Source organism: Monodon monoceros, unplaced genomic scaffold, assembly GCF_005190385.1.
Source record: "Monodon monoceros isolate NGI ecotype Baffin Bay Population unplaced genomic scaffold, NGI_Narwhal_1 Super_Scaffold_22, whole genome shotgun sequence".
Taxonomy (NCBI): domain Eukaryota; kingdom Metazoa; phylum Chordata; class Mammalia; order Artiodactyla; family Monodontidae; genus Monodon; species Monodon monoceros.
This window is the reverse complement of record NW_021703779.1, coordinates 85,691,790-85,704,890: the sequence shown is the minus strand read 5'-3', so window position 1 is coordinate 85,704,890 and position 13,101 is coordinate 85,691,790. Positions and strand designations below refer to the sequence as shown.

The following is a 13,101-nucleotide window of genomic DNA, read 5'->3' as shown; positions in this document are numbered from 1 at the left end:
CTGAATAAAAATAGGCCATTAGCTGGGACTTGGGAATCCTTGTCATGTAGGCATTGTAAACAGACTCTTACATAATATCCTACAGTGTGCTGTAGTATTTTATTATCTCACAACATTAAAAGCTATGACTTTTAATTATAAGTGAAACTGGTTAGGGATAGGAGAGGGAAATAAATTGAATTATAGTGCAATTTCTCAGTATTTAATTATTTTAACGAGATATATGTTTTTAAAATGAGAAAGAACTTATCCAATGACCCATCAGTATCTGTAGGGTCTTGCTTAATTTACTTACCTCCTCTTGACCTCATCTGTCAAGTTGAGCAAGATAACTTATGGTTTAAAGAGACAGGAATTTCTCCCTAGTCACACACACACAAAAAAATTCCTCTGTTCTGGGAAAGGGTTAGTGAAAATGAAGAAATGAGGGACTCCTAAACAAGGAGACACCTGTGCCCTGCCCCAAGAGTGTCTCAGTGATGTGGCAAGTCTCAGATAGGACAGCCATGACGAGATGCTCAGCAGCTCCAGCTTTGACAAAGATTTCTAGTCCTCTAGTATAGAGCAGAAGCACCAGAGCCTTGAAACCTCAAATGGATTTGCAATCTGGGACAATGTGTGTCTCAGCAGACTATGTGAATAGGCCTACCTTTCTGACACTCTGGTCCCAAATTTTGACAACACCCGAGGAGTAAGGGAACCACAAAAATAAATGAGGCTGCTTTTTTTTTTCATATTAGCAAGATGAGGGCCCAAAGTTTAAATTCCTCCAAGGTACCTTCTATTCCCAGGAACCCAGGGCCATCACATAGATGTTAAATTAATGGGCAACCCATTTGTCAGGCTAACAAGGTCCCTTTGCCTTGACACCCTCCCACCTCTGCTTGGGTCATCTGGTCTAGGTGAATAGCACTGCCCTTCCTCTAGTAACTTCTCGGCTGGTTTCAAGAATTTGGAAGAGAGTTGTATGGCAGTCAATTTAACACCTGCCAAAGCCTGTTCTAAATGGGCCAGAGCCATACATCCTATATCTAAACATCCCTCAACCCTTGTACTAGCCTACAATCTCATAGGCAGAACACATTTTTGCAAGGTGCTAAACTACGTGCTACACAGCGCCCCTCCAAAATCTGTACATTGAAGGAGGAGATTTGATTCTTACTCAGGTTGTAGAGAGAAAATTAGCCTCTGAGGGAGAGTGTTTCTGAGACAACCACTAGAAGATTAGAGAAGTACGAGCACTCTCCTCTTTTTGTTTTGTTTATGAAGAAGCTGGGCATTTCCTGATAGACCGCACCCATGAAATAACTCCACAGCTAGTAATGCTGAAGTTAAGGCTTCCTGATGGGAAGATCACATGAATAGGAAGCACATTTTCATCACAAGAATGCAGAATGGTTGAATTGGGGGATTGAGATTGACATGTATACACTGATGTGTATAAAATTGATGACTAATAAGAACCTGCTTTATTAAAAAAATAAATAAAATAAAATTCAAAACTTTTTTTAAAAATTAAGGAAAAAAATAATATTATACAATAACAATGATAGGTTTATAAAAAAATAATGCAGATTGGCTGGTTATAGTAGAATTAGTAGACACTATTGATGCCCTGTCCAGATTCCACTTACTGGGCTAGTACATCCATCCCCCTAAGCTGCTATGAACATTGGTTGCTAAAGATTCACAGTCACACCCTTGCCAGAGGATACCTTGGAGCTAAAACCCCTTTTCTCTCACTCCAACTCACCCATACACCAAGGCTTTCGGTCAGTGGATACAAAAGCCTGGCTCCTTTGTCTCACAATGGATCAGTTCTGTGGCGTCCTTCACATCCCAGATCTGCCCTGGGCTCAAGCTGAAGTTACACTTCATCTGAACTACAGCTATGCCTAGGTTCTTCCCCTGTCCTATCCTGCTCTCCTCATCTCCATACACGTTTCATCTGAGAACACTCCCTCAATAAACTACTTTCAGAAGAATCCCCACGGCAGGCTCTGCTTCTAGGGAACTCCACTTAAGACACAAGGCTATTAATTTATGTTTCATCTCTATGGCTGTCTGTGTTCTCTGCTTTCCCTTTCTCAGCCCAGCCAGTTCTGTACTTCCTTGCCTCAGAGAAAGTTTGTGGCAGGACTTCCCAGATTTTATTTCCTCCATACCCCAAATCCATTGTGAAAAATGAAGTTCAGGGAGTGAAGGATTTCCCTAACACTTAAAAGAAATCCCTTCCCTCACTCAATGGAAAAAGGGAGAGGTCTCTGAGTCCCTTGAATAGATGAGACCACTGGCCTGCTCCCTGACAGCCCAAAGAAAAGAGAAGGAACTCAAAGCTGCTGGCCATATGATGCCCCTGGAAGTCTGGATCCTACCCAGGGCTCCCAGGCTCACCAAATTCCTATGCTCTCTATGCCAAGCAGAAGCTGCCTAACTGGTCATTCTGGAATCTGGGATGATGGCTATCACAGCTATAACTAGTGTGGAAAGACATCCTCTTGTAAGTCTATGTAGATTTTCTCTATATACGGTTATTTTTTCAGAAAATCAAGATATCTAATATTTCTTTCCCATCTGAAAGGCCAACAAAAGGAGAAGATTATGATTATGCTGTTATTATGAAACAATCTGTTAAAAGACTTTATGAAGCATTTTCATTAACTAATAAAAGGCATACCCTGCAATGTAACCTGAAAAAAATAATTCCAGGATATCATAAACAGTGTAATTGCAGTAATGTTAAACACATCCACATTCTTACAAAGATAGAAAGACAAGGAATAGTAGTTGGTGGCTTATTTTTATTTTCTTCCTTACAGTTTTCTGTATTTTCTAAACTTTTTGTAGGCAGGATTAATGTCTTTTGCATCAGCTGGCCTCTTCTTATTCTGCTCTCCCAACGTCAGTCGGTATATGTAGTACCAGGAGCCAGCCCCGACCACCAGGCCTGTTGCCATCAAGCCCAAATTCTGAGCGCGGCCCATGCTGCAGCTGGAGCGAGGATCTCAGGGGACTCTCTCTCAGGCTAGTGAGAGCCGCTGGGACGCAGGAGTCTGAAACTGCAGTCAAGGGGGCGGGGGTGCTCGGGGCGGAGGAAGGAAGAAGGAAATGAGGCGTTGAGCTTCTTTTTCTTTTGCATCATCAACCCACTGATAGATGGACCAGCAGACAGGGACAGACCAAAGCCAGAACCAGACAGGAACAAACAGGAGACAATGAGGACTCTGCTCTGGTGAATGCGGTGAACGCACCAACATCCGAACGTGGGTTCAAACCCGGACCTTTCCTTCTCCGTCCAGGTGGTCAGGCCTGTCTCTCACCTCACAGTCCCCCATCGCTCCACTCCCCGATAACCGCCTCCTCCCCTCCCTTCCGCCCGCTCGAGTCACCCACGCCAACCATTTCAGCTGCCTTTTACAAGGCACAACACGAAAAAGGGGCTGGGTTCGGGTGTCTCCGCGGGGAAATAGAGAAGCGCCTCCAAACTCGAAAGTCGTGCTGCTACCCTCCACCCTCACTCCAAGAGTCTCCAATCAATACCCACCCTCACCGTGACCGGCAGGAATCAGGACGGGTTTCCTCTTGTCCTCTTCCTTCCTTGCCCACAGCCACGCCACCTCAAAAGAAATTGGGAGCTGGTTACCTGAGCAAGAACCGCTATCTGGACAGACCAGCACACAGGCTCCTAGTCACATGAAGTTACGTCACTGGTGAGTTCGGGGTCCCAAATTTCCCCTCCTATTATTGGCAAAGCAGAGGGTGACCCACCCCCTCCCAACCCCCCCCCACCACCATTACCACACAGGACACTGTTGCTCTTTCTAGTCTTTGCACATCCAACAAACGTGTTGTCTTTGATTATTGGAAGGGGCAGTATTTTCTCCTGGGCTACTGGCCAATTCTGCTGCTTCTCTGGGGAATGGCCCCGTCCTTTTCCGTGCTCCCTCCACCTTTTTTCTTTGTAATCCTTAATGTTCACCTCTGCAGTCCTGAAAATACCTGTAAATGGGGATGGTGGAAGGGGTGTCAGGAAAAGAAGCAGAGAGTAGGAATGGATTTGTTATTTTCTTTTATTTATTTATTTATTTATTTATTTATGGTTGTGTTGGGTCTTCGTTTCTGTGCGTGGGCTTTCTCTAGTTGTGGCAAGCGGGGGCCACTCTTCATCGCGGCGCGCGGGCCTCTCACTATCGCGGCCTCTGTTGTTGTGGAGCACAGGCTCCAGACACGCAGGCTCAGTAATTGCGGCTCACGGGCCCAGTTGCTCCGTGGCACGTGGGATCTTCCCAGACCAGGGCTCGAACCCGTGTCCCCTGCATTGGCAGGCAGATTCTCAACCACTGTGCCACCAGGGAAGCCCTGTGATTTTCTTGTTAGCACTATTCTGTTTCTTTTTTTTGCCCAAATTTTATTATGGCAAAATAATGATAGAACTATTTTCATTTAAAAAAAAAGATTATTTTTTTAAAAGGCATGTTTCATAAACAATCATTCTCACTGCATAATGAGTTTTATACATGCCACTCAAAGCAATCTTAATTAATGTCTTCCACATCTTGTCACGTGACAAGGCCCTGACTTAGCTAATCATTTATTTGAGAGTTAAAAAATCTGCTAATGCAGCAAAACCAACTGGCTTTATTTCTGGACTGCAAGAGAGTCGTTGTAAGTGCAATGTTGGAAAGCCATTTCTTTATTTATTCATTTGTTCAACATATTTACCGAGCACCTACTACATACCATGCATTGTTCTCCATGCTGTGGTTACAAGGGTGAATAAAACAGACCTAAATCTCTAAATCATGTGGCCCTTACATTGTAGTGAGAGAGATAAACAATAAACAAGTAAATAAACTATATATATATATATATATATATATATATATATATATATACTGTTAGTGATACATACTAAAATATTTTAAAGCAAGGAGATATGAAAAGTCGAGATGGGTTAAACTTTCAGATAGGGTGGCCAGAGAAGGCATCACTAGAAAGGTGACCTTTCAGTAAAGATCTGAAGTTAGTGAAGGATCTAAGTGTGGTGATATCTGGGGGAAGAATATCCCAGGCAGGAGGACAAGCAAATGCAAAGGCTCTGTGAAGGTAACAAGCCCAGTATGTTCCAGGAACATCAAGGAAGTCAGGATCGCTGAGCTAGAGACAGAGCAGTAGAAGATGAGGCAGAAAGGTAATAAGATTGAAGAGAGTAGGGCCTAGTCAGTTGTAGTGAGGACATTTGCATTTACTCTAAACTAGGGGAAGTGGGTGGGGAGTTTGAGGAGTTAAGGGGAGTTTGAGGAGTTAAGTGGGTGGGGAGTTTGAGGAGTTAAGGAGACTAGAGTGAAAGGAAGACTGGTTTATCTACATCATTCATTGCAACAGCAAACTGAAGGAGAAAATAAATCTTACAATTAAAGCACTTGATAAACTGAGTCAGCCAGTCCTAAATTAAAAAAAAAACAAACTATTAGTAAAATAGGAATAGTGGAAACTTTGCCTGTGCAGTAAGGAATTATATATTTATAATTTAATGAATTATTATTGGTTAAATTAAATTAAGTATAAAAGAAAATAGCCTTAGTCTGATGAAGACTATATAAGAGGCTCTTTTGACCTAGCAGATTCCTCACTCTTTGTGGGCTACCAAGACCACAGAACTTGTGACTTACCTCTACTCACTGATATTATTTCCTTCTACTACTTTTTGTGCAGTACTGGTAAACATAAATAAAAATAACCTTGAAAAACAGATAAAATATATCAGAAACAGCAAAAGTTACACTAAATGATGAAACTTCATAAGAGGTATTCCCATTTTCTTCAAGAACAAGAACAAGAGGTTCTCAAGCACCACCATTGTTCAACATAGTTCTGGTCAATATAACACATGCAGAAAAAAAAAGGAAAAAAGTTATAAATATTGGAAAGGAAGAAATGTAAAAAATCATCATTTGAAGATGGTTATATATACATACCTGGAAAAACCAAAAGTATCACTTGAAAACAATTGAAATTAATCAGACAGATCACAGAAATTGGCGGATACAAAATAAATATATAATAGTAGAACACTTTCCTTAAGCAGAAAATCACCTATAAGAAATTACAATTGGAGAAAGGAATAGCATTTCAGCAACATAAACTACTAATACCTAGGAAAAACCTAACAAGTAATAGGAATTATTTAGTTGAAGAAACTTACAAAATTTGATTAACAAACATAAAAATAGATCTGAGCAAAATGGAAATATATCATATTCCTGGAGGGGAAGTCTCAATTTTAAGATGTTAATGTTCCTCAAATTAATCTGCAGATTTACTGCAATTACAATACAAATTCTAAATGCTTATTATTTGTTTATTATTGTTCAATTCAGAACTTGATTAATAACCACAAATGCACTTACTAATATGTGCATAAAAAGAAAGTTGGAAATCTTTAGCAGTGACTAGCAATGGAAAAGATATCATGGAGCTCTTTCCCTGCATGCTTTATACATTTCCTTATTGTTTTGAATATTTTTAACCACTAATATATATATTACTTTCATTACCAGAAATGGACTATTTTATATAACACACACTCTCTAGGCCATTGTGTTGGTTCTTAATATCTAGGGCAGGGATCCTAGACCCCTTGAGAAACTGATGAGGTCAATGACCTTTATTCCCCTTTCCCCCAAAAAATGCACTTAATCACACATACACTCAAAAACAAAACCTTGCATACAATTTCATGTAGAACAGAGAGGTAGCCAGTTGAGAATGCCTACTCTAGGTTAATCAGTATCGTCAGTGGGGAGAGACCCTGGGGCCCAGGTATACATTTGGCTAAGGAAGTATCAAAGTGGGTGTGGGCCTCGGGCAGTGACCCTGCAGCAAGGCTGGGTTCTCCCTGGGTGCCCTGAGGTGAGGAGGCCAGAGGAGAGGTCAACAGGCTGCAGGCCAGGTGGTAGCAGCAGACAGCATCAGGAACAAGGTTAACTTGGCCACACCATGAATAAGGGCAGAGCAGGGCAGGCAGGCCTGGGTGCTTCCCCCAGCAATCTTTGTGGAAACCTGCAGCTGCAGGGGTAGGTGGGAACAGCAATCCCTTCTCTGCATCCCTAAGTTACCACTGTGGGACTTTGAGGGAGGGAGTGAGGGAAGAAGCCAAAGGCATTTACTCAAATTGGTCACCTGAGTAAAGATGGCATTTACCACCCTGGTCACTGTCCATGTATACTTTTAGGATGAACAACAGAGTCAGGTGCCAGAATGCAGGGGATGAGAGGTTCTGGAATATAGGAGAGGTGGGAGGGCAAGCACCTTCCTCCCTCCCCTCTTGACAGGACTGGAAGGATTTGACCATCTCTGCATCCCTCATATCCATCATTTCCTTCATCTAATAGTTCTTCCTTTTGCCCAGAGCTGAATCACAAAACTGGAACCTAATCCATGGACAGGTGTTCAAAACTGTCATGGTTACAGCCATCAAATTACAAGAGGTTCACACAGCAGTCAGCAATGGTTTGGGAACATTAAATAAATGTGTTTCTCTAAGAGAACAAGACAGCATCATTTATTTACCCAACTTAAAAGCTGTCCCAGAAGGAGAAAAAGTAGGATATTATTTGTCCAAAATAAATAAGATCAGACAACTGAACATCTCTCCATGGATCAATTTACAGATCGTATGGAAACATGCTTATCTTGTTGAGAAAAATTCCATTTTTAGATATTCAAATACCTTAGCATGTTTTGAAAACTATTTCCTATGTGGACAATAGAATCTTCTATGTGGTAAAAATTAACTAAAATTAATGGTGTCTTCCAATATTAGTGGGAAATCTTTTTTCTAAAACATGCCTACTCTTTTTCTTTTGTTGCTGCTTCCCACACTGAACTCTTGTTTTGTTGTATTTTCTTACTATAATAATAAAGAGTGGTGATAGCTTTAAAAACAAAACAGAGACGTATTACAGAAGTAAAGACCCCACTACCATTCCTACCCCTTACCTATACTGGAGCAGGGGCCCAACTGCAAGGTAAATGGTGGGCACTAGTGGATGGAGGATTGGAGGTGGAGTGAGGGGAGAGTATCCAGTTGCCCAAGAAAGGATGAGACGATTCCCCAACAAGAAAAGCAAAAATTGTCAATAGCCCTCCAAGAAGATGCATCCCCTCCCCAGTAACCAGAGAAAGGCAAATTCTAACACAAGGAGAAGGGGCTACTTGTGGCCTCTGGGACTACAAAGACAAAAAAATGAGTGACAGGACCTGATGTGGTGGGGTGAGGTGCTAGTGGGGGTAAAGGAGGGGGCTCCTGCTCTTGGTGGGAGTGGAAGTTGGGGACCCAAGCTTACTGGCGATGCAGCCCTCACGTGACCAGGAGCTGACGTTGGCAAAGGTACTTAAAGCCCTGACCGCCGTCCTCCGTCCTCCTCTGGGTACCAACTCTATTGCGCTGCGCACTGCCGTGCGTTTAACCCAGGCGAGGAGGAGGAGGAGAAAATTCCCCCAGATCGGGCAGGTGGGTGTGAGAGTGGGCATGGCCTGGCACCCCCGAATAGGGGTAGCCCAGAGATGAGGGAGTCTGAGGCCGCGGGTGTCTCCGCCTCGCCCGCCCCTGGCCGGCTCTCCAGACCCCCGCGCTCAGTCGCAGCTCATTTTGGTGGGCGGCGGGAAGAGGGGGAGGGGGGAACGTAAAGACGCTGATATACTTGTGGAGAATCCGCTTACTTCCCCTCCCAGCCAGTGTTTTTTTGGTTTTGTTTTTGACACTCAGGCCCCGCACCCCACATCCCGTCCTGTTTTGAAAGGAGGAGGGAAGAGAAATAAACGTGGCAGCGCATATAAGGCCAGTGGGGAGGTTGGGGAAAGGGTGATCGGAGGGGCACGCAATTAGTAAACAATCCGGCTTATTCACTCCCACTCTCACTTTGCAGATACCTCTCCCGACCACCGCCCCCGCACCCTCCCCTCTTCCCCGGCCGACCCCACGCCTTTTGGGGGTGCTGGGAAATGGGTGTGACAGCCTTTGTAGGGGAGGTGGCGGTCTGGCTCTGGGCTTTACAAGAGGGGAGGCCCTGAGAGAATCTGGTATTAAACCGCCGTGCTAAGTCCTAGGCTGCTTTCCAGACACCTCCGGCGCATACAACCCTTCACCCCCGTTTCCTCAGTCCTGAAAAAGGAGTTCGGGTACCCTGGCGGGAGAAATGGCGGTTAACAGGAGATTGCGATGGGGTGTGGGAGGTGGAATCCAGAGCGGAGAAACAGTGGAAAATCATGACCCTCAAACCGAAAGGGCAGACACTGGGGACCCGTTGTGCGCTGATGCTAGGCGTGGGGGCTGGGGACTGCAGGACTGGTGGTCATAGGAAGGAGACGCTAGATTGTCTGGCCATAATCCCCAGTCCCGCGTCCCGTCCAGCCTTCTGTGCACCCTCGCTCCGCCCCCTCCCGCTTCGGTGCAGGAGAAGGGGTGTGGCCGTCTGTCCGGGAGAAATGGCGGACGGGGGGGCGGGGCAAAGGGAAGGAGAGGTTGACTGCCTGGGGAGTCTGCGCAGGGGCGGGGGTTGGGGTGCGAAGGGAGGGGTGAGAAGAGTTGAAGGAATTGAGAGGTGGAAACATTTGTCATTCTGGTATGTGAATGCTGAAAGGCAATTGGGGACTTTGGTCTTCAGTCCGTTCCATCCGTCGGGCTCTCGGTCTCCAACGTCTTGCTATCTGTATTTCTGCCCTTCAGTCTGTCCTTAGGATGGAGCTCTAACTGAACTGAAGAAAGGAGAAACAGCCCTGAATCATTGGAGGTCAGTGTGGGGGCTGGGAACTGCCTTGGAACCTCTGGTATGGTGTGGCAGAAACCAGAGCAGAAATTGGAGCCGGGGGCTCCTCTTCCCCCATCTTCTTCCTCCTTATAAGAAACCCTTGCCCTGGGCCTGTCCTTTTTGGTGCAGCGAAAGGGGTGTGGCATTTGCCTTCTTAAATAAGGGTTTGAGGAGGAAGGGATATGGAGGGAGTGAGGAGCCCTGAGAGGGGGAAACTTGCCCACAAGGGTTCAAATCAAGAAAAGAAGAGAATCCATCTACCAAAGGCCCCCGAAACCCCCTGTCTGGGATCTCTCCACAGGTCTGTCTGCCTTTTGGGCCCTGCACAACTACAAGCCTGGTGGAAAAGAGCAAATTGCTTCTGCTCCCAGGTTGGTACGTGTATGAGAATCATTTGGGGACCTTTGGGCTGGGGGTGAGGGAATCAGAGAAGAATCTGGGGTTCTTTCTGGTTCTCCACCAGCTTTCCTGAAGTCTGTATGGCCTCTCATCCCCCATTTAGGTGCTGGGAAATTAGATGTGTTTACATTGGGCAGTGAGGGCTAGGGATAAAGATGTAGGAAACATCAGACAACCAGGGTCCTGAATCAGCACACAGAGGCCTGGACACTTGTGTCTGGGTACTAGTCCACCCACCAAGCATTATGTTCCCAAACTCTCCTTTAAGTAGGCCTGGTTAAGCATGAAGTGAGCCAGAGCCCTAAGCCTCATTTTTATCCTTTACCCCAGGTCCTGCTTAGTTTGCAACCTCAGCAGAACTTTCGAGCCTGAACTGAAGCACCTTACCTTGTCGTGCACGCACCCCACTTGGGCACACCAGCTCCACACCCTGGATCAGGGAATCATTCCAGCTGCATCATGAGCCGTGTTCGGGATGCTGGCTGTGTAGCCGCTGGGATAGTGATTGGGGCCAGTGCCTGGTACTGCGTCTACAAATATGCCAGGGGAAGAAACCAGATGAAGAAGAGACTGGCCAAGCCCAAGACCAGGGCTGTGGCCGGGACTGGAGCCCGGGCTAGAGCTGGACTAAGGGCTGGATTCACAATTGACCTTGGGCCAGGATTTGGTCCTCCAACCCCAGTCCACACTGGGGCAGAGGTCAGGGTCCAGGATGAAACCTCTGCTCTGGACATGACTGGAGCTGAAGCAGTGGCCCCAGCTGCATCTAGTGCCAAGGCTCAGAGTGGGGCAGGAAGTCAGGCCCAGGAGGCAGAAGGGGCCGGGGTTGGGCCTAAAGCTGAATCAGAAGCCACAGTGGCTTCTACAGTGGCACCAGCTCCCTGGGAGGCAGAGGCTCCCGTGGCTGCAGAGACCTCCACAATGACAGGGGCTCCTAAATTAGCAGAAGCCCCTGGCACAGCAGAGGCTCCTGGGGCACCAGCTCCTACTGAGGCAGCACCACCTACCGAGGCAGTGGAGGCTTCCATACCAGCAACGCCTACTGTGGTAGCAGCACTTTCTGGGGCAACAGCATCTTCTGGGGCAGCAGCACCTTCTGGGGCTGCAGTGCCTTCTGGGGCAGCAGCCCCTACTGGGTCTGCAGAGGCTCCTGGGACTTCAGGGTCCTCTAGAACAGCAGCAGCCGCCAAGAAAACAACCCCTGGGGCTCACACTGGGGCTATACCTAAGGCTGGGTCAGCTACTGGAGCTGTACCCAAAGGTGGAGCTAAGGGTGGAACCAAGTCCCGGACTGGAGGCAAGGGCAAAGGCAAGAAAAATAAGGTTGAAGTAGACGAATTGGGGCTGGGCTTCCGCCCTGGAGATGGGGCTGCGGCAGCTGCCGCAGCCTCCGCTAATGGAGGACAGGCTTTCCTGGCAGAGGTTCCTGATTCTGAAGAAGGGGAGTCTGGGTGGACGGACACAGAATCGGAGTCAGACTCTGAGCCTGAGACCCAGCAGAGAGGGAGAGGGAAGAGACCCGTTCCCATGCAGAAGCGCCCCTTTCCTTATGAAATTGATGAGATTCTGGGTGTTCGAGATCTCAGGAAAGTCCTTGCTTTGCTTCAGAAATCGGATGATCCTTTCATCCAACAGGTAGCTTTGCTCACTCTGAGCAACAATGCCAATTATTCATGCAACCAAGACACAATTCGCAAATTGGGAGGCCTCCCGATTATTGCAAACATGATCAACAAAACTGATCCCCACATTAAGGAAAAAGCCTTAATGGCCATGAACAACCTGAGTGAGAATTATGAAAATCAGGGCCGGCTTCAGGTATACATGAATAAAGTGATGGATGACATCATGGCCTCTAACCTGAACTCAGCAGTACAGGTAGTTGGACTAAAATTTTTAACAAACATGACTATTACTAATGACTACCAGCACCTGCTTGTCAATTCCATTGCAAACTTTTTCCGTTTGTTATCTCAGGGAGGTGGAAAAATCAAGGTTGAGATTTTGAAAATACTTTCGAATTTTGCTGAAAATCCAGATATGTTAAAAAAACTGCTCAGTACCCAAGTGCCATCATCATTTAGTTCCCTCTACAATTCTTATGTGGAATCAGAAATTCTTATTAATGCCCTGACTCTATTTGAGATCATCTATGACAATCTCAGAGCAGAAGTATTCAACTACAGAGAGTTCAATAAAGGTTCCCTTTTTTACTTATGCACTACATCTGGAGTGTGCGTTAAGAAAATTCGAGCCTTAGCAGATCACCATGACCTCTTGGTGAAAGTGAAAGTTATAAAACTAGTGGACAAATTCTGATTGGCTATGTGTCTCAGAGACTTGAAGAAATGTCTGGTTTTGCAGTCTGGAAGCAATGAAAATTGAAAGTTACTGCTTTTCCACTTGCTTATATAGTAAAGGGATCCTTTCAGCTGCCAGTTTTGAATAATGTATCATCCAGAGTGATGTTATCTGTGACAGTCTCCAGCTTTAAGCTGAATAATTTTATGAATACCAAATAAATAGTCCTCTTGTACTGAAAACACATTTGTGACTTTAATTGTGCTGCTTGAATGGAAATATTTTTACTGGTTCCTTTATGTGAATTGACAGTGAACCTGTCCATCATGAATAGCCTACACTTCTATCATCTGTTTTGACTTGAATTTATTCACCAAAGACTTCATTTGTGTATCATTAATAAACTTGTATGTTTCAACTGACAAAAAAAATTGTTCTCTTGCTTGAATTTAAAATCTAGCTGGAGAGATAAGGTACATAAATAGAAAAAGATTACAGTACCTGAGCATATGCTCATTGTCAAATATATGCTATCTGTTTAAATGAAGCAGAAGTGGCTAGAATGCTTCAAGGAGGAAGGGCACACTTA

General features: G+C 45.4%; 1 protein-coding gene across 4 annotated transcripts; it reads left to right on the top strand.

Annotated features, from left to right (window-relative positions):
* Window positions 1-2,796: 2,796 nt before the first annotated feature.
* ARMCX2 (armadillo repeat containing X-linked 2) lies at window positions 2,797-12,943 on the top strand. 4 transcript variants are annotated; one of them, XM_029241129.1, is made up of 5 exons: window positions 2,797-3,299; window positions 3,609-3,710; window positions 9,731-9,794; window positions 10,114-10,183; window positions 10,542-12,943. In XM_029241129.1, the coding sequence occupies exon 5, from the start codon at window positions 10,671-10,673 to the stop codon at window positions 12,528-12,530; it is 1,860 nt and encodes a 619-aa protein (XP_029096962.1). In that variant the 5' UTR covers window positions 2,797-3,299; window positions 3,609-3,710; window positions 9,731-9,794; window positions 10,114-10,183; window positions 10,542-10,670; the 3' UTR covers window positions 12,531-12,943. The 4 variants fall into 4 exon arrangements, with proteins under 4 accessions (XP_029096962.1, XP_029096960.1, XP_029096958.1 ...); XM_029241127.1 differs by having other exon boundaries at window positions 2,797-3,710; XM_029241125.1 differs by lacking the exons at window positions 2,797-3,299; window positions 3,609-3,710 and adding an exon at window positions 8,437-8,515.
* The last annotated feature ends 158 nt before the right edge of the window (window positions 12,944-13,101 follow it).